Source organism: Phoxinus phoxinus (assembly GCF_949152265.1).
Source record: "Phoxinus phoxinus genome assembly, chromosome: 4".
NCBI lineage: Eukaryota > Metazoa > Chordata > Actinopteri > Cypriniformes > Leuciscidae > Phoxinus > Phoxinus phoxinus.
Window position 1 is genome coordinate 26626356 of NC_136879.1, and position 21074 is coordinate 26647429.

At 37.0% G+C, this 21074-nt stretch overlaps 1 protein-coding gene across 2 annotated transcripts; it reads right to left on the minus strand.

The window, feature by feature from the left end:
- Positions 1-1001: 1001 nt before the first annotated feature.
- Positions 1002-20842, minus strand: tbx4 (T-box transcription factor 4). 2 transcript variants are annotated; one of them, XM_079611505.1, is made up of 9 exons: positions 17800-18188; positions 14598-14743; positions 14269-14363; positions 9737-9856; positions 8252-8399; positions 3624-3776; positions 3429-3517; positions 3116-3351; positions 1002-2582 (listed from the first exon to the last, which is right to left on the minus strand). In XM_079611505.1, the coding sequence occupies exons 2-9, from the start codon at positions 14739-14741 to the stop codon at positions 1951-1953; spliced, it is 1617 nt and encodes a 538-aa protein (XP_079467631.1). In that variant the 5' UTR covers positions 14742-14743; positions 17800-18188; the 3' UTR covers positions 1002-1950. The 2 variants fall into 2 exon arrangements, with proteins under 2 accessions (XP_079467631.1, XP_079467632.1); XM_079611506.1 differs by lacking the exon at positions 17800-18188 and adding an exon at positions 20762-20842 and having other exon boundaries at positions 1823-2582.
- Positions 20843-21074: the final 232 nt, after the last annotated feature.

Here is a 21074-nt window from a genome sequence, read left to right on the forward strand (position 1 = left end):
TTCAGCGATCTTTTTATTTATTTATTTGTATTAATATTGTTATGGCTGATAACTGATATATTAAAATTAACGTTATTTTGTAATTAATCCGTTCTAAAAAAAATCCTTAGATTTAAGAATTGAGTAACAGCTTGACAACAAGGCAAACACCTCAATAACACAACCAAAAATCAACCCACAGTTCACAAAAACCACACCTGGAATTTTGCCATCTAACAATCAGGTGAGTTGAAATTTGAGTATTGTCTGTAGATCATTTTTAACATGTTGTTTATATTAATTAACCATCATGTAGGCCTATTTGGTTTCTATGGTCTGTTCAAACTGTCTTGGAAACAATGCTACATACTGTAATCTCTAAAAAAAAAAAAGGCTAAAAAGGTACAGCTTATTCAACTTGTGCAAACAACTGAAATACCTATGGAGAAAATTTGTTACATGATGAATTAACTGTCTCTTTTTGTCAGATTTGTCAACTTAAATGACCGTTTGAGTAAAATCACCATTATATGTTCCCTTAACACATCCTATTTTCCTTCATTAGAACCACAGTGCTTACCAGTGATACCCCATCCTTTTTGAATTTGACTTGTGGCGGCCTGCCCACGAAGTCTGTTTTACATTGTCGACCTCTTAAGGATTTTCCAACCTAGCCTAAACTCTGTTCCTCTCTATTCTTTTCTTAATGATCATTTTTAGGCTTCCATATGGTTGCAAGGAGCTTTTCTGATGTCGCATTGCACTAATCAAACAAATTCAGACAATGATTGGTGCCAAACTCATAACTCAAACACTTCGCTTCTAGCACAATATTGTTCAACCGGCCCTATCCGTTTCCAGACACAGTCTAACAAAAATGGAGGAAAAGTATAGGAGCCAATCCAAGACCACTAAGATGAAGATTTCAAGGGTATTTTCTCAGTGAGCTTTACTTTGAGCTGTAGGTCTGGTCTGCATTTTGTTTGTTTTTACCACAAATATAATTTGTATCATTTGATTATGGAAGAGGTGTTTTAATATTTAATAGCTTCATTGTTGTGATTGCATTACAAAGAAATAGTAGCAATTGCATAGCATCAGTACATTAGCAATTCCAGATACATTTTATATATATATATAAAATTGAAAAAATACCCTTTTTGTTTAAAACTTTATTGCATTATTAGGAAATAATAAGGATCTCTTAGTAACACCCAGTAAATAACCCATCTTTGGACTTGGCACATGTTTTGCACACTCTAACATTTCAAGAGGAAAAAGGCAGCCTCATTAACTAAGTCTGTTTAGGTTAACAACAACTAAACTTCTCAATATAATCCACTGACTTTTTTTGCACTCAATACAAAAAATCTCCCAAGTGTAGCAAAATTCAGTTGGCACATACACATTTTGTGCTATATACAGAAATTCAGCACTAATAAGGTTCCTCTTAAAGGGACAGTTCGCCCAAAAATTAAACTTCTCTCATGTCATTCCAAAATTGTATGACTCTTTCCTCCCAAAAAATATATATATCTTGAAAAATAATCTCATGGTCTTTTCAAGTCAATGGGATCCAATGTTGCATTAAACACCCATTGACATCCGCTACAGTATATGAACAAAAACAGCTGACCCATTTAAAAAAATAAAATCTTCTTTTGTGTTTCACAAAAGATTATCTTTGGAACGACATTTTCATTTTTAGATGAACTATCCCTTTAATGCCAACCACAGTGCATTAAGTAGGCTGTTTGTGCTTGGCTTCACCACCTGCGCATGAGATCTCAAATTCAAATAAATATACAGTGCCACAAATTGTGGGCTTCCTATACTATGAGGCTAAATAGATTTATGGCTTTGCTTTACAATTTAGCATCATGGCTATAAAAATAATCTCATTGCAGCTGTTGTTCGCAGAGAGTTTGTTTCTCTAAGCTGCAGATGAATATAGTTGTAGACGGTGGCTGTTTAACTGTCTGTCCAGTGAGACCCAACACTGCTCAGCCCTGTTTGGAACTGATAGGCTGATTCTCGTGTTGAAGAAGGGCTATGGTTCGGATAGCCTGTGAAATCTCTTTGTGAGCGTAATGGCGACCCAGGCTTCCTATGAAACAGCGAGGAATGTGCTCTGTCACGGGGGCCGGAGGGGGAGGAGGATGCTGAAGATGCCGTCGGTGGCAACACCCGCTGTGTGGTAAACGTGACTAGGTCGGGAGGTGCTGGATGTGGACGCTGCATGGACGATGAGTGGTGGGGAGCCGCGGAGGCTGTGCTGTTGAAGTGTGCAGTGAAGGGCTGGTATTGCACAGACTCCACAGTCTGCATGCCGTAGCGAGGATACGGCTGCACTGACGCCCACATATTGCAGTTCAGTGACGGGGCCGGGAGGTCATCGGTACCCACTGCACCCCCTGCCTCTCCCTCCATTCCTCCATACATGCATGCCTCTCTAGAACCTAAAGCCTCGCTGCAGTATGGATGGGACAGCAGAGGCGGGTCGTAGGAAGGAGGGGAGCGGAAGTAGTGCTCCTCGGAAACCGCAGAGGCTGTTGTGTCAAGATAGGGTCGTTTGCATCCCAGTTCCAAATGTCTTGTGTTATCTAGAAGAAAATATCATATTTGAATCCACAAGGTTTGGAAATGCAAGAGATTTTGAAAACTGCACTTTAAATCCGTGTCATAATAATTGATCAGGATTAGCAATGCACCCATGCCTATAATCTTATTGGTGTGTTGTGCTGTGTTGTGCTATGCTATGCATTAAAATACAGCATATACATTTTAATTTATGATGCCTAAATTCACTTAAATTGCCTAAATTATTGGTTTGAATCATTTTAAATGCTACAAGTGAATTTAGGCATTATACGTTTTTCATTTTATTTTGATGATTATATCAGTCATCAGTGTTATTAAATAATTAGTGCTTTTAAATGTAAACCTTTAGTGAACGTTAGATGACTGCACAGGTAATTAAATGTAAACAATACAGGAAATGAGAATAGCTGATATCGATTATATAAAAAAAAGGCAGATATCTACTGACCAATAACCGATATGCTACCAATATTGTGTGTCGTAAGTCAGGATTAACAAGTCTTTGGTAAATAATGTGGTTGCCACATCACTGTACCTCTGTGCTTGAAGCAGTGATAAAGAAGGCTGGATTCCCTGCTAGATGGGAAGGAGTGAGAGAGAGGTTCCTGGGAATCAGAATTCGGCAGGGGGACGCCACTGTCATACTGATAGTGAGAAACCACCTGTGAGTGGCTACTCAGGACACCTGTACCCAGTTTTCCTGACAGATGGCCATGTGATGAGATAAGCCGCTGCCGGACCATGTTCTTAGAAATCACAGGGTAATCTTTCCTAGGAAAATGGGCACTTGATCAGTAAGAGTGCAATCTTTGGTACATTATGCAGCATATTTTAAATGATAATCTTACCCTTGAAGTCTGGACACACGCAAATCACCCTCGTCGCTGCCACGGAAACCTTTGGCAAAAGGATTGTTCTCAATTTTTAACTGGGTGATCTATGAAGAAACAAGAAACAAACAAGTTAGCAATTGTAGTGTGCTATACAAATAACTGCATGTGATTGTGAGACTCTATTGTGTTATGGGCAGGTTCTAGTGGTACCTTATGGTTCTGATAGGATGTAACCGAGATGAAAGCGGTCTCATGGAAGACATGAGTACAGTAGGCTGTGTTCTTCGAGCCAAAGGCATTGTTCTCATCAGCTTTCACGATGTGTAACCTGGGCTGGTATTTGTGCATTGAGTTCAAGATGATCTGTGAACAGAAATGCAAGCCTACATTAGGATAGATTGAGAAAGAGACATTTTGCATGTGAATAGGTAATAATCCCATTAGTAATCATGTATTTGCATGTAAAGTTTGGTTCCTAGGACATTTCATACATTTGAAATCTACATTATTAACAGACTGACAGACATGAAGACTTTAGAGACAAATGTTAACGAAACCTTACGTTGACAGAATATTGAATTAATGGATTGAATTTGATTTATTGAGCTCTATACAATATTAAAATATAGCTATACAAATATGTGAGAAAAATATTATATTTAAAAATATTGATAATTGTAATATAATATTTAATTTTATATTACATTACAAATATAAACTAAAATATTACATTTTTATTTTATATTTATATTATAATATTTTATTTTATTTAGGCAAAAGTTTACATTTAAAAGTTTGTTGTTGTAGTATTTTTTTATCTTTTAGAAAAATAAGTGTTCTATGCTCGCTCACTCTGGCTGCATCTGCATTATTTGATCAAATCAATTACAAATATTATTTTTAAATATATTTTAGAAAATCATTCTAATATGCTGATTTGGTCCTTAAGTAACATTTAACATAATTATTATTATCAATGACAATAAGCCTAGTCTATATAGTAAATATATTATATTTATAGATTCATTATTGTCTACATTTCTAAAGCTGCGCATATATAAAAACCTGTATGAATGATCTGATCAATATTTTCAGAAAATATCCAAATGTACACAACTGTACATTGATCACTAATGAAGCTGTTGATGTATGTACAGTATATGTTAATGTGACAGCATCAATACATACGTCAAGAGGTTTTGTTCTGTGTTATATGCAAGTATTCTAACTGGATCCTTTGTGTATGCGTGTTTGATCATAGTGTTCTAGCAGCACCAGTCTGCTCAGTGTGTCCATGTGTCTGGTGTTCAGTGAAGCGTTTAGTTAGGGTCATCCCCAACACAGATCTGTCAGGGCCAATGAGCATCAGGGCTTTTCCCTTTGTTATGTCGACTCTCAGACAGAGAGTGAGGCAGCTCTCCTCGTTGCTGCACTTTTCGAAGAGGAGTTAGGAGCACTAGTGCACAGAGGGCAACCCCAGGTCAATCCCCCCATCACAGACACAGACGGTAGCCTCAGTCAAATGAATGGTTTGTGCGCTTCATTTGGTGAGTGCAGACACATGTGACCTTTGCCTGGTTGGCTGGCTGGCGTCTTGAGGTAATACCATGTGATGCAAACTGCATTGATGATTCAGATATAGGGATGTGTGCTGTCCAAGTATATTAATCAAGCACCTTTGTCAGATCAATGCAGACTCCGAGGCTGCCTTTCATCTCCGTTTTCTTTTAATGTAAGATCTATTTTGGGGGATTGTGTCATGTGACCTTACAGCTAGATGGCCTTGCATTGAAAAAAATTCCTGTGCGTTCAGTCCACAGCAAGTTGCTTATAAATATCTTTGGGTGTTGGGTGTCTGTGCGGTCAGTGGTGTAGCAAACGAAATGAAAGCTTGGTGAAGTGAAGACAATTTAAATCAATAAATCACAATTTAAAAGTATGTAGTGGAGTACACTAAAACAGACGTATTTAAATTTGGTCATGTGATGAAAAGAACTGTTTTCTATTTCAACATATTTTGAAAGCATAATTCATTTATAATGAATTCCTGTGGTGGCAAAGCTGCATTTTCAGCATTACTACAGCCTTCAGTGGCACATGATCCAGCAGAAATCTTTCTATTATCAGAAAATTATATTATCAATTTTGGAAACAGATTTTGCTGCTTAATATTTTTGTGGAAACCTTATACCTTTCTTTCAGAATTCATTGACTAATAGAAACAGCTCTTTCAATATACATCTTTTGTGACATTATAAATCTACATTTACATATAATATAAACATATTAAAATATATTTTTGAATCTTACCCCATACTTTAGAAAGGTAGTTTGTCATGGTTTTCACAAAAATATTAAGCAACAAAGTCAAGTCAACTTTGTATCACTTTAATGCATATCGTATCTAAGCGGATTTACATTGAAAATAATGATCAGTGATGAAAACAGAATTCAGTGTTGATTTAGTTTGGTTCAATAACTAAAATGGGTCAATTATTAAATTAATTTATAAAGCAGCTCTGCAGAAAACAGTGCTGTCATCATACAGCTCAGTTCAGTTCTCACCCAATAATGTGAGTGCAGTCAAATTAAAAATATTGCTGAAAGCTAAGAACTGTTTATAAACTGTATATATATGAATTCCTTTATATATTTATAAAAAAATGGGTAACACTTTAGTTTAGGGTCCAATTCTCACTATTAACTAGTTGCTTATTAGCATGCATATTACTATTATATGACTATTAATAAGCAGTAATTAGGAGTTTGAGGCAAAAGTTGTAATAATGAGAATTGGACCCTGATCTAAAGTGTAACCAAAAACGTATATCTGCCATGTACTGGTTGTCGGTCATAACATTACAAATAATTATCAGCACAATTGTAATATCTGTGCATATATCTTTAGTGTATGTTTTGACTGTGGCTTGTGGTGGTGCACTAGCATGGCTACAGTGTTGGGGATCTCAGCCAGCCGTGGTGTCCCTGCTGTTGTGGGCGTCAGTAGAGCTTAGCAACCTCTTTCCCTGCTCATTACTCGCCCTTATCACTTCCTTGGCATTCAACTAATCCTGACAGGCCAACTTTGTGTCGTTCTGACAGGTTATGAACCTAATGAGCTTGTTTCTGATGTTATTGCATCAGACAAGCTAGGTCCACAGGCTCCTTTGGGCAGCGCTGCCATGGTCAGACTCCTCACCTCTGCTCCACTGTTTCTCTTCTCTTTAGAAAGTAGGAGACTCTAAAGATGACCCTTACCATAGCTCTCACATGAGGTGTATTCATTCTGAGCCAAAGTCAAATTTAATTTTAAGGAAGTTCACAAACTGAAATTGTGTAAATGTAATTTTTCACAAGAAAATTGTAATTTTTAACTTGTTGGTTTGACAGCCTTGCTTGAATGTTTAAAAACGTTTTACAGACAGATTAAGGGAAATATGTTACGGAAAAACGTTTTTTGTTTTGTTTTTTTTTACAAAGTTTTTGACCATTTTTACAAAGATTTCATGAATATTTTGTTGTATGAATATCTGAAAATGCAATATATCAAAAGAAAGAACAGAATCTGCTTATATAAATCTGCTTTTATAAAAAATAAAAAAAGGTTTTAATATAGCTGCGTGCATTCTTTTTTTTTATCAACACTTGAATATGGGTAAGCAACATTTTGAGCAAAAAGCTGAGAAGTTCATGTTTTTGTCAGACTACATCCAGATCGGATTCTGAAAGATGATCAAAACATGGAGTAGATCGAGTCCATCAACACCCCTAATGCTTGCACAGTCCTATAGAACTGAAATGGGTCGACATTTCATTTTAGTAACATTAACCAGTTTTGATTTACATGCTGTTTAATGTTGATGACTGTGTTTTTTTACATATGCATATGATTTCATATGATATCGCTTGTATCTGCATCTTCTTAATCTGTGTTTTGATCAGGAGATGAAGAGTCCCTGTATAACAGTGAAAACACGGCAAGCCAGAAAAATCCGTCAATGGCAGGAAAGCGTTGTCTCACAAATGAATTAAATTTCCGTCAATGCCGGGGAAAAGAAAAATTTCCAAGAATTATCCCACATAGATCCCACATTCTGTCATTCTACTTCAACTTCCTGTGGGCTGTGGCTAATTCAGTTTATCTATAATGGTGCGTTCACACCGGACGCGAATAGCGCGTCAGGCGCGAGTCATTTCAATGTTAAGTCAATGCAAAGACGCGTTACGCGCGTAAAACGCGTGTAACGCGTCTTTGCATTGACTTAACATTGAAATCACTCGCGCCTGACGCGCTATTCGCGTCCGGTGTGTGGGTGCAGTAACAGAAAGGCTTTTTATGTTCTTAATCAATAGCACAGTATTCATTTTCAGTGAGAATCAGTCTAATGTCTACATTTAAAGTCAGTATGAAATAGAAAATCACCCTATTTTCCTATCTTAATGATCTCATTGAACAATAAGATGTATTTTCCATTCCATTACACCAATTCATCCATTCATCCCAACAAAATTGGATCGCGTCATTTTTAATTAAATGTCATTACTAAATCTTCTGGTGAAAATAAATATTTCTTTAATTATTTTGTCCACTTAAACGGTAGTATATATTTTCTTTTGCATTCAGTTCTGCTAACTGATGGGTTGAACCAAGCCCCTGTCTTACTTTTTCCCCCCGAAAACCTTGTATGTGCAATACAAAAAAAGATCTATTTCCACTTCCGCTACATCACGATTTTAAGCAAAAATTGTGTACCACCTAGTCTACCTTATAAGTCTCTCTTCTTTGCACACTGCAAATCGCACATTTTAATATTAAATCTCAGATTTGGGACACTCACGTGCCCGAAAGGATCAAGGTGGTTGTTAGTGAGCTTCAGCTTTTGAAAGGAGACCAGCTGTCTCATCCAGTGGGCCCCTGTTGCAGGAGAGTCTGGGTGGACGTAGAGTCTTCCAGGCATGGCAGGCTCTGCTTTTCCTGCCACCATCCTATGGAGAAGAACAAGAGCATTTTTTAGTTTTTTGACACGAAAAGGCACTAGCAACATAGTTGTTGGTTTGGTGTGGTGAATTAGGCTCAGTCCCCCAGAGTTTATTTTAGTACTACATAGCTTTCCAGCACCTCTGACATCATAGCGCTTTTAAAAGGAAAACTGTTTTTCAGTGTCACGCAAATTGTATAGGATATAGCAGCAGGCTAGAGAAAGTCTTTATGCAGAACATCTGCGCATTAATGATCAGAGCACGAGTGGTCATGTCCAAAACATTTTGGGAATACTTCCCAAAGACTGGTGGCTGCTTTGACCAAAACATCACTGGTAATTGTGTGCCTCGAAGGTGTCGCTGAAGATCTCCAGAACCGATGCTGGCAAACGGTGGAATTCCAGTCTATCCCACAGATTTAGAAAAATGCTCATAAAATGCTCGTTCTCATGACAAAACGTGCAATTCATTGAGATTCGCGTGCCATCGTTATTTTGTTTAGTTTTTTTCCATGCTGGATACATGCAGATCTGACTTATTTGTGGTGCCGATGGTTGCATGGGTGAATAGTGCCTATATCTAGTGGCATTGCCAGAGGTACAGGGTCAAAAAGAGGACAGAATGCATAACCCAGCTGTTTTAAGCCCATTGGTTTTGACAGACTGCCTGCTGTGGCCTACAGTTATTAACTGTGTGCTAATGACAATCCACAGCCAGAACTAGCATTGCATGGATAAACTGATATACAGTAGACTGCATATTGTTTGATTATAAATAATTAATTTGAGTTTCCTTCAGTGTTGGCCTTTGCAAAAGTGTTTAATTGGATGAATTATCATTTTAAGAAAAGTGTTGGAAACAAGGCCAATGCAGTCTTTTTGTGTTGGGATTTAATTATTCACCAACATTATATTCAGTATTGCAAAGCATTAGTACACTTTTGACAATCTTTACTTATAATATAATTATAATTATTATAGTTTATCAGCAATTCCCTTTTAGTGTGTTAAAAAGTACTGCAGATATGGATTGCTGCATTTGCCCACTCATGTCAACAAATTAAGAAACATGGATTGTAGGAGACAGCAGAAAATAAAACATACTCATTTTTGTTTCTTTGCAATGTAATCTGGATAAGTGTTTGTCCAGATGCCTCAAGCGAACGGTCACTGTTCTGATCCAGTCACTTTTGCTATTGCATGTTACAGCTGAATTTCCAGAGGCTTAGAGTATCCTTAAACAACTTTCCAGAACGTGTCCATTCTAATTATGCTGTTGTGAGTCAGAATGAATGTCGTCTTCTGCAGAAACATTAAATATGGTCAGAGGGATGTTAAACTCACCATTTGTTGTCACAGAACTTGTACCGATGGTCATCAGCTGGAATGATGTCCGTTAATAGGATGTATTTGGTTTTTGGGTTCATTCCTGTGACTTTAACTTTGTAGCTGGGGAACATCCGCCTAAAGAGAGTGCAAATGATGTCATCAGGGTTTAAAATAGTGCCGTACCATTGAAACAGAAATAAATGTATTAATTTTAGTACTTCAGTAATTTTACTAATCTTTTTTATTTATTTTATTTTATAACGACAACCAAGTTTTTATTCACTTACTACTGTGCTTTTGTCCCTAAATGCCATTTAGATCTCACTTGAAAACATGGTGTTAATGCGCTTTTGTGCTCAGAGAGGTCATTCTCTTTCAATCGCATCTACGCAGGCTTATCTCATTTGTGTCATTCAGGTATCTCAATGCCGTCTTTATTTCTCACTACAGGAACAGCTTTTTCCTCCGAATGACTTGCGTGTGCAACAGCTGAGCACTGACAGTAAGCATGGATGAGACCGTCTTATCGGCTCTTTCGAGGGTTTTAACAGGCCTTAAGTGCAAGAGAATCACGGGAAGTGTTTGTTTTGGGCGGATGAGTACACGATTAGTGATCAGATAACAGCTTAACCTGTTTTTAGGACAGATTAGTTGTTTAAGAGGCACAAAAGGTCACTTAAATCTCCAAGAAGGCTGCGTGCTCAAGCATCCGCAGTCAGCTCTGCAAAACATCTCACACGGCTCTACCATAAAAGGTTACGCTTCAAAAATTCATATAACCTAAAGCATAAAATTTAACTGTTATCCTCGAAAAGCCCATATAAGGAGTCATGATCTGTACCTGGTACTGATTTGCTTTGGGGCAGATATATGTTTTTAGGGATTGACTCTGTTTTTGAAAGAGCCGCTCTATAAAATGTGGGATCTCCATTTTGTTCAGATACAGGAGAAGCTGAGATGACAGACAGAATATGCTAATATAGCCGACGCAGTCATAAAACAAATCAATAGAGCTACCTTGAGTAACCTCCTCGTATGTAAAATCCAAAAGTTGCAAAAAGATTGATTCCCCTTATAAACTCTGAGTGCTTTTTTAATGGCAGGTCTTTTAAACAGCGGGCAGCTAAACAGCCTCAGTGCACCACCCCACTCCTCCAGAAAAGTTCCACTGCAGTGCATTACTTCTTTCTCTTTTTTTTGGGTTCCACCAGCAGTCATACATTTATTACGGCAGTCAAATGTACCCTGAGCTGAATCATTTCATTGCATTTGCAAATGCACAACTGCTCAGGCCTGCACTGTGTAAAAAGTGGCCCTGAAAGCACTAGCTCTAATACCCAGAGGAAGAGCTCTATGTCTGGCCAAGGCCTGCAATCCAATCAATGTAAATCACACTGGGCAAGACACAGTGAAAAGGTGCTTTAAGCCATCAGGAACATCTTAAACAAACCTGTCCACCATTCTGATGATGATGTCTTTCCCTATTCTTCTGTCAGTAATTTAACAAATTGACAAAATCTTTTTTCATTTTTGGTTCTGACATATTTACGTCACTAAGAACAAGAAGGTTAAATTAGGTAACATCATGAACTAACAATGCCATTTTAATTTTGTTTTTATTCTAATTGCATGATTTATGATTTAGATTTAAAAAATACATCACAGGTAACTAATAATGAACAAAATAATCATTATTATTATTATAAACTTCAACTTCTTGCATTAAATTAAACCTACTGTAAAACGTTACCTTAGTATTACATTAAACATCACAAGAGTTCTTGTATGTACTTTTGTGTAGGCCAACTGAACATTTTCAAAATATGTAAATGTATCTAAAATAAATTATTCATGTTAAGAAAATACAGTTAGGAAAAATTAACCAGTATTTACAGTACTAGCAGTGAGGATGTAATAAATCTTGAGTAAAACACATTTACCCAAGACTCACATGTAAACACCTGAGGGATGTGTAATGCTCTTTCCATTTATGCAATACTTTGACATAATGGCTGCCACAGTAGATCGCATTGCACATGTCTAAAGGGGTCTTGCAGTGGCTCTGTAACTGTATTCTGTTGCTGTAGGTAGTCATGTTGGAGCGCTGTCCTTGGCATGGGAACAGCTGTGTGCACCATTTACTTTACTGTATAAACGCCGTCTTGTTGCTTGAAGGGAGAGATCAACCAAAAATGTAAATTCTGTCATAATTTATTCACCCCCATGTCATTGCATATAACTTTCTTCAGTGGAGCAAAAAAAAAAATTTTATGCAAAATGTTTTTTTTTCAGTGGGGTCCAATGTTGTTTCTTCCAAATATCTTTGTGTGTGTGTTGCGCAGAAGAAAGTCATACAGGCTTGTACTGATATAAGCGTGATTAAATGAATTTTTTTTGGTATTACATGTCAAGTTTTAGATATCCTGATATCTATGGGAGTGAAATTTCTTTTAAGTGATATGCTTAGTTCTCTTAGTTATAGTAAAAGCACTGTTTATGGGTGGGCCTGCGCTTCAGTGTATATGTATAAGGACGACAGTGAGAAATGGCAAGTATGAAAGTGTATCATATCGGTGTCAGCATGTGCATTATGGCAGCTGTTTCTTTTAGCGTTCTTGCGCGCCTGCTCTTTCAGTGATTCATGCTATCTGAAGAGCGCCTAGATCAAAAGAAGCTAGATGATAAAGCAAGAGGGGTCCTTTAGGGCCTGGGAGATGCGATCGAACAGGGCACCATGCTTCACTCATCAGCCTCGCTGATGCTTACTCTGACGGGCTGTGTACAAGTAACACCAGCCGGCAGCTTTCAATAGTCATGTTTAGTGCTTCGTACAGGGCCACAGATGTGCACAATAACACGATGAGTAGTTGTAGCAGAGTTCAGCTCAGTTTCACCTCTATTTTTCCCTTTAGAGAAATATTTTGGGTTCAATACAAGTCAAGCTCAGTCGACAGCATTTGTAGCATAATGTTGATTACCACAAAAAAAAGTGGCTTGTAAAATTTGACTTGCAAAAATCTAGGTTACGATGAATCGCTTACTTTGGAAGTACATAAGTCATGTCAACTAAATTCTTAAATTGGATATAACTTTACACAGAAAGGTTAATTAGCTTCTTTTTTTTCTTTTTTTTTTTTTACTAAAGTTATGTTAACACATTGTGTTTGTTTAGTGGCTAAACTGAGCATTTTAATGTTTACAAATTTGGCCACATTTACTTTCACACTAAGTGCATCCCTGTAACCTAGATTGTTTTTTTTTTTTAAAGGAGCGGATTAATTTTCATAGTAATCAACATTATGCCACAAATGCTATTGTTGACTGTGCTTAACATGTACTGAAGCAAGAATATTTCTTTAACATTATGTATGACCCACTTTCTCTGCGCTGCAAGTAATGCTAGTCGCATGACTGGGGGATTGTTTTACAATGTTCATGCTAAACTAAATCTCTTTTTGATTACAAAAACTGCTATAGTCTTCAGGTATGACGTACATTTTTTTTCAATTATATTATTCTTTGGATTTTCGACTTATTTATGCAATTCACAGAAGCAAAATTCTGTCATATGCAATTTTTGTTACTATAGTAGACCCAATGAATTGTATATAAGAGTGCATTCTTCTTTAGCGTAAACCTATACTGTCAAAATGCATATACCGTGCAGACATGGCTGAAGCCTGCTATGTAACACAAGACTACGATGAGAATCATTGCATGAAATTGGCCCCAATTTTGTGTAATGGGACCCATCGTGAAGAAACCTGGCGAGTTTTCTCAAGATTTACAATTCAGTGAATGGCTGTCTAATATCTTACAAGTCATATCCCCCCCAAAAAAAAAAAAACTGAAACGGTTAAAAGCTCTTCCTACTTCATGGCTCGATTGACATATTGAGCATCTTTAACAGAGCCTGGTGTCCATTATACACTAAAGTATGTAAAATGAAATGAGCCCATCTGTTGTTGGAACTATGTGGAAGTACAGTCTCCTGTTCTGTGCACAGCTGTCTGACTGAACAGTGCTTTGCTCTTCAAAGGGTTTAAGGATTCTCGGAGCACTTTATCAGTTGGACAGGGGGAAGCCCATCCCTCACAATGTTACAGCATTAAAGAAAAATTGTGGTGACCTTTTGCATTTTCCACAGAGAAGCGCTGAGAAACTGCTGGCTAAGACTGGCAGAGAGCATTGACTCATTCTCTGCTTAATATCCAGGGTCCTGCTCTTAATCCACAGGGCACATTAAATCTAACACACGGGGCAGCCGTTTGTGTTTTCAATTAGATATTTGTAGGCACAGGAATTCAGCCTTGCTTTCCCTTGGTCACATAATATTTTATAAATAATCTATTAAAAGCACTTCATCTTTTCATGCGACCGAGCCTCTTGGTAAAAGAAGGTTTCACATTTGCATTTCTTACTAGAAGCGAGATGGCCTAGTTATGTTTTCGTTTCCCTGTTGCAACACCACTTTTCTCTCTCTCTCTCTCTGTGTGTGTGTGTGTTAAAGTCTAAAATCGGGTGGATGGAAATGACGCTCTTCTTGCCTGCCTGCTTTGGTGATGATCATCTCGGTTCCGGCCTCGTGGAACTTCTTCCATAGTTCCCTGTCGTGAAGAACCACTTTGATGTTTTCAATGTTCTGAAAGTACAGCCACAAAAAAGATAAATGATAACGAGTCATTGTTAATGTGAAAATGGCTATTAATATTGCTCAAATGAAAATAGAAAAATATGAAATTAACAATTTTATTATTTACTACTATAATTAATTTGATCTTGTTTTATCATTAAATCTTTGTTACGCTACATTACATCTCATCGCAGAGGTGAAGATCTACAAGTCAGGACTAAAAGGATCCAAGTGATTGGCTACCTTGTCAGGCTCATTGTTCTGGGGAATGCTGGGAGTTGTAGGCAGGCCCAAATGTGAGGAATCACTGGCAAGCTCAGGACGCCCACCCAACTGGGCCACGGTCATACCTTCATCAGCCACAGCTGAGGCCTTCTCCTGTAGCATTTCTGTCAAATCACAGAAATATTAGTTTAATGATGGCTACGCAATGACTTTCAGAATAGGACAAATTGTTTCGGATTATATCAAATTATAACCGGGGGTTTTCCACTTTTTTGAAAAATAATTTCAAATGAAAAATAGAAAATAGAAAACAATAAAATATACTTTGAGATTATGATGCTAAGGAAATAATAAATTACATCTTTTTTTATTGTCTTAAATTCGAAAACGAGCCAACGGAAAAAAAACCAACCTCGTGCCGTGTTTTTAACACAAGCTAAAAACCTAATGATATATGTATAATGAAAATTCCACAGATGCCATAGTTCCTCTTTGTTCTCTCATAGCCTGCTCTAATTGATTATACACAGAGAGAGACAAGACATGGGCTGCAAAATTTGAGAAATAACGTACATTAACATTTACATTTCGTGAGGGAAAGTCTGTCCTCATAACATGGCCTGGCCAATTCATTTCAAGGAAAAGGGTCGAGATCCGTTTGTTCTGAAGTATCGCAAGATTAAATATTTACACTTCCAGCATTCGGGCACCTCGGTTTTATGGAAGCGTGCTAAACACTGCTGATTCCATTAAGAGAGGTCACAAACTTAGCCCCGCTCTCACGCCCCTTCTCTGCTCGCGCTCAGACATCACACCAAAGGTATGTCTCATTACTGTAGTACAACACACTGCCTCCAGAATGCTGCCTATCTGCACGGCGGACACCAAACCGCTCTCATGGTGAAAGCCACCTCCTCCCACCCGCTCCTAATCTCACGCATGTAAACAATGTGAGTGTGCGCCCTTCAGATAAAAGGAGAAGAGCGGGATTCCGTGTAAACTCGGGCAGGCATTTGCCAAAGCTAATAAAGATAAAGTCTGACAGGCACAGTGAGGCTACAGCAAGTCAACCCTGGACTTTTCCAGTCCAAAATGTGCCTTTCACTTACACTGTTTAACTAAGCCCAGTGAGCGAGAGATCTGTTTACATCTCTGTCACCCCAGACATATAATCCGCTAAACTATTCCTGGCAGATACTGCTGTGTGCACACTGGGGTTTGCTGGCTATTTCCAGTGTGTTGTCCAAAATGTTCGACACCAAACACATTTTGACTTATCACTTCTTATCAATTTTTTTAAAAGTAATAATAATACAATTGTTTGAGGATGGACTGTACTTTCAATTGGCCAGGATTTTTTGGTCCGATTTCACCCAGTTCATTGAAATACTTTTTTGGAAACCTGGAATAATATGCCTGGGAAGGGGAGGGGGGTGTTTTATACCGTTTTGATGCACGTTATAATAGCGGCCCAGTACGATTTGATCTTCCATTTTGTTCTGTACCAGAGTGGATACAATGCGTGTTAGAGAGCAGGCCTGTTTACTTCTAACACAGGATGTGTTCCTTCCTACGTATGGTGATATTCTGCTATATTTCTTCAATGATACTTTGCAGCACATTAGGTTTAGTAAGGTACAATTGAACCATTTTGGCTGTATGGGTTCTTAAGTTAGTTATATGATTCTTTGGAGATTACAAATCACTTTGATGTTTCATTATTGGTTCCTAAGATTTGTGCATTGATATCTGAGTTCTTTAAAGCACATGTAGATGTTTTCTAAAGCCAAAATTGTTTTGGGACTTAAAAAGGCATTAGACCATTGTATTCTAATTAGAACATTTATTTTTAGCATTTGTGGGATGTTATCTTATGACGCTTGAATATTGTCATTTTGACAAACACAGTGAGAAAATTCTGGAAATGTGCTTGCCCCCTTCAGGTGACCTTTAACCATTTGAATAAAATAGGATTTGACAGCTGAAGAACAACACAAATAAAAACAATATAAGATTAAGAATTGGGTTCATTTCTAATACAAATTCTGTTGAATATATAGGCTACTGTTTCCTTTTACAAAATGTGCAAGATAATAGTATGATTCTTTCTATCTCAATATAATCATTTTATTTTAGATGTGCTTTGCATTTTCGTTGTGATATAAAAGAGTGCAACTAATGGTACATTTGTTATTAATCATAGATGGTATTATTTATATAGGCCCTCTTGAATAAATCAGTCTGTGTAATAATAGGCCTCCCTGTTTTTCTTGATTTGATTTAATAAGATTTTCTTGATTTGATTTAATTAATTGATTAAGTCCCACCCCCCAAAAAACCCTAAACGTGCATTTCATCGGCTTACAATTAAATATATTATTTAAACATGATTATTTTTATTTGTTTTTAAATACAATTTATGTAGATTAAATACTGTATGATAGGTAGCCTATATATGTGTGAATATTTTTGTTATTTTGCATTTGTCACGCTTTTATTTATTTCCGATTATCAAAAAATATATAGGCCTACATTTAATTTTGCATATACATTTTAAATATTAAGAAATTTGTCATTTTATTGTTTACCAAGAACTATGCTATCGCCATCCGAATGAATTAAGCTGCTGCTGCTTTAAGGCCTTTAGGTCTACTCCATTCATTGGGGCAAAACGATAGATCAGGGATTGACACGAACAAGATCAAAAGTAACTGCATCATCAGATGTTCAAATCTGTGCTCCCAACAATTCATTGAAAATATTAAGCGAGCACGCACATACAGGCCGCAGTGCTTTCTTTTGAGATAAATCACATTGACACGCAGTAGCCTAAAAGTATCCTATCAAATGTTGTGCAAAATTACATTTATAAGCAGTATGGGCAAGCATAGTACAAATAACTAGTATTTTAAGCGGCACAATAATACGATAAAAAAGGCTACACAGTTTACATAGGCTATACAGTAAATAGGAACTTCAGATTGTTTACATCACGAGGTTAAGACGATGTTCAGATATTGTAAAGAAAATTCCTATAGCCAGGGTTTCATTTATGAAGGACTGACGCCTTCTCGTTGATCACTTAATTTGATAAGGAAGGATAGATCAACTGCGTCTAATCGCATTACCGACCTCCATGCACATATAAGAGAAGGTTCAGTTCGCCACACGGATTTCAGAGTAGCGTGAAATGACCTACTGAGAACAAATGTAATGTTACCTCATAAAATATTATGTTCTGAAATCCTCCATATCACTCCAAACCGCAATAATCGGTCCACTGCGACATTACAGCAGGAAGCTAGGTCCCGGTGTGGCGTTGAGTCCAGTGCACTAGTATCTGTTCAGCATCCCCTGTATCTGATCATGAGCAGACTGAGCTGTCTCTTCTCTCTTCCCCAGAGTCTGCTTCTGTTCAAATAGCGCCGCGAGCCGAGTGCTAACACCGGCGAGTGCTCGTCTCAGAGGCAAATGGACACTACGTGATGTTTTCTTGGAAACACCGACTATCCACAGGACAGCTTGAATTGTTAAAACACTGGGGTGAATATCTTGGCTCATTCACTCATTCCCTCCTTCCCCCCGCGCCTCATCGCTGACGTTGCTCTCAATAACACCAAACCCCAAACAACCCGATGCGCAGGGTTGACTCAAACCAACGGTCCTCTCACGAGGAAAGCAAGTCTTCTCATCGTAAAACATGACTGGTAGACTCGTCTCCTCATTCTCTCCCCCACAGCAATAGTTTATTATGCATTTATTCGAAATAGCTACCTCAAGGATGAGGACAAAAAAATAATAGCCAATACATTAAGAACATTTGAAATATTTTAATTTTCTCTATATTGGGGGAATTAAGTTTCCTGTCCTCTGTGATTATTATTTTTAAATAGTTTTCGTTTTGTTTTTGTTTTAATGTTGTACGGTATTTTTATTATTTTGGGCTAGTTCTCCTTCCAGACTTTCCCCTTATACAAATATATATATATATATATATATATATATATATATATATATATATATATATATATATATATATATATATATATATATATAATTTAAATGATAGAAATTCAACTTTGATTCCCACCCCCAAAAGAACTTAAACATCATATTTTAAGTCGTTTGGCATTTACGTGAATAATTCATGTCTATTGGTCTGCTTTTAGTGTAGAACTGCTGCCATTGCCATCACGCCATTTTAGATAACAATTGAGTTTTTATTTTTTTAATAAATCTAATTTCCATTTGCCTTTAATGGAAATTAGAAATACAGAGTAAAACATCTCAGACAGCAAAGTGACCGCTGAAGAAGACTGAAGATCACAGGCTAAATATAATTAATTTTTATATTCTTACATCATGATCTGAGAGAAGCTTTATACCAATTCCTGTTACCAGTCATTATTTAATATTTTTTATTCATAAATAATGTTTTCTATTTCATATTTATTTTACTATTATATATTGATGTATTAGCAATTCCAAGACATTTTCTCCAAAAATATCATCACACATTATACCAGAATGAACCTGAAGGCTGATCAAGCCATGCATCAGATCTTTATTCAGTGATGTGATAAATGTGTTAACAGATATTAAACATTGTTTGAAGAACAATTAAGATCATTACTCAAGATTTCAAGTTAGCCAAACGTGCCTCTAATTAAACAATCACCCACAAACAAAAACAGGCTGAACGGTAGCCATGTCTTTAACATAATGTAATTTTGTCTGGCTTTATATGTCATGAGCTTTCTATCAATTTCACAGTTTAACATTGTTCAATTTTTTTTTGCATATTTGTTTCGCAGGCTCGCATGTTTGAATTTGAAATCTGCTGAGAATTTCGTTTAAACATTTCCAGTGAAATATGGTTGCGGTTTTAGAGTAAATGGGTCGAAGCACGAGGCTGAAAGATCAATAAATCACCTGGAGAAGTTCGAGGGCCGTGGGAGCCTTGACTTATATCTACTGGTGACATGACCAAATGAATGGCAACAGCCAGAATATGTCCTTCTCAGACCCGTTTGTCATTTTCGCCAGTGTAATTTTCCAAACAGGTCATGTTATCAATGAGAATAAACGCAGGGATATACGGAAAGCCGTTTTTAGGAGATAGGCCTCAGTCATGGGTGTATGATGTCGGCTAGGTTTGTTTGTTTTAGCCTCAGTGGCTACAGTGATAGCAATTCGGGACCACACAGGCCTATTTTATTATGTTCTTTCGTCTATAGGCTATCGATCTGGACACACGTGTTTGGTTTATTTTAAAAGTTAATATGTAGGCTACAGTCCATCCTGCGTTTCAGCCAAAAAGGTTTGACACAGTGTGTGATTAAATATATTTGTTTGATTATTTCAATCAATCATATAGCCTAACCTGGTGCTTATAAGATGTTGTCTGCTACGTTCGTTTACGCTTTTAGGTGTAGCTAATCCTTCAAAACAGACATAGCCTACTATAATATTTAATATACAGTATTAATAATACCACTAGCCTAATAATAATCATAATAGAACAGACTATAATGTAGGTATATTTACATTCTATTGAATATGTTGTCGGTATTTATTTTCACATGTCTATTCGCTGTTTGCTGTTTGATCAACTTACCATAAAATTCAGCTGTAAATAAAATCTCTGATCAAACATTTAGTCATCATTTAGTGTAGGCAATGTATCCGAAACAAGTGTAGCTTAATTAATGTAGGCTATACAAAATGTTCACGTGAAGGCCCATCTGCTTTATTTGATGCATCAGACTCAAAGTCGTCAAACAATACTCATAGACTTAGGCCTATATTGAAATCGAATATAGGCTAGGCTATACAATTAAAAAGGTATCTTATTTATTATTTATTATTATTTGACAGAAACTTTAAATAAGGCCTATGCCCACGTCATTAATTGTTATAATCTCATAAAAAATAATTATTTAATTGTTTGCGTAAAGGTGCTAATCTAATTACTCCATTGTTACCGACAAGTTGTCATAGATTAGAGCGAAAATAAATAGCTTAATGTTTGTCATATTTCACAACTAAATAAAGCCGGCGTATCCCTTCAGGCTGGAAGCAAGAAATATTATCGAGAGGAATAATAATTTTAGGCAGGAATTATTTGCTGAAAGCCCCATGTATTACCGTTATCACACGTGATTGAAAATAATTGGTCTTACCTCCACCTCACTGATCTTGACGCACTCTCTGTGTGTGTGAACCTCAGGATGAGACTCGCTCAAGAAAGATGCGCGCTTTCTTGAGGATCCTCAAGTAGGCAAGTTATACCTTAGCGTGCTATATAAGATGTCGCTATAAAAGGGATGATTTTTTATAGGGGATGAATTGAGCTGCCTCTCTGAAAGGGAATTTAAACTTCACTCACTCCCACCGTCACGTGGTCTTGAAATTAGGAACAGCAGTAGGGTTAGTTTATGTACTGAGGGCAGGGTGTTACCGACTGGACAGACACTGAGCGATGCTCTCAAAACT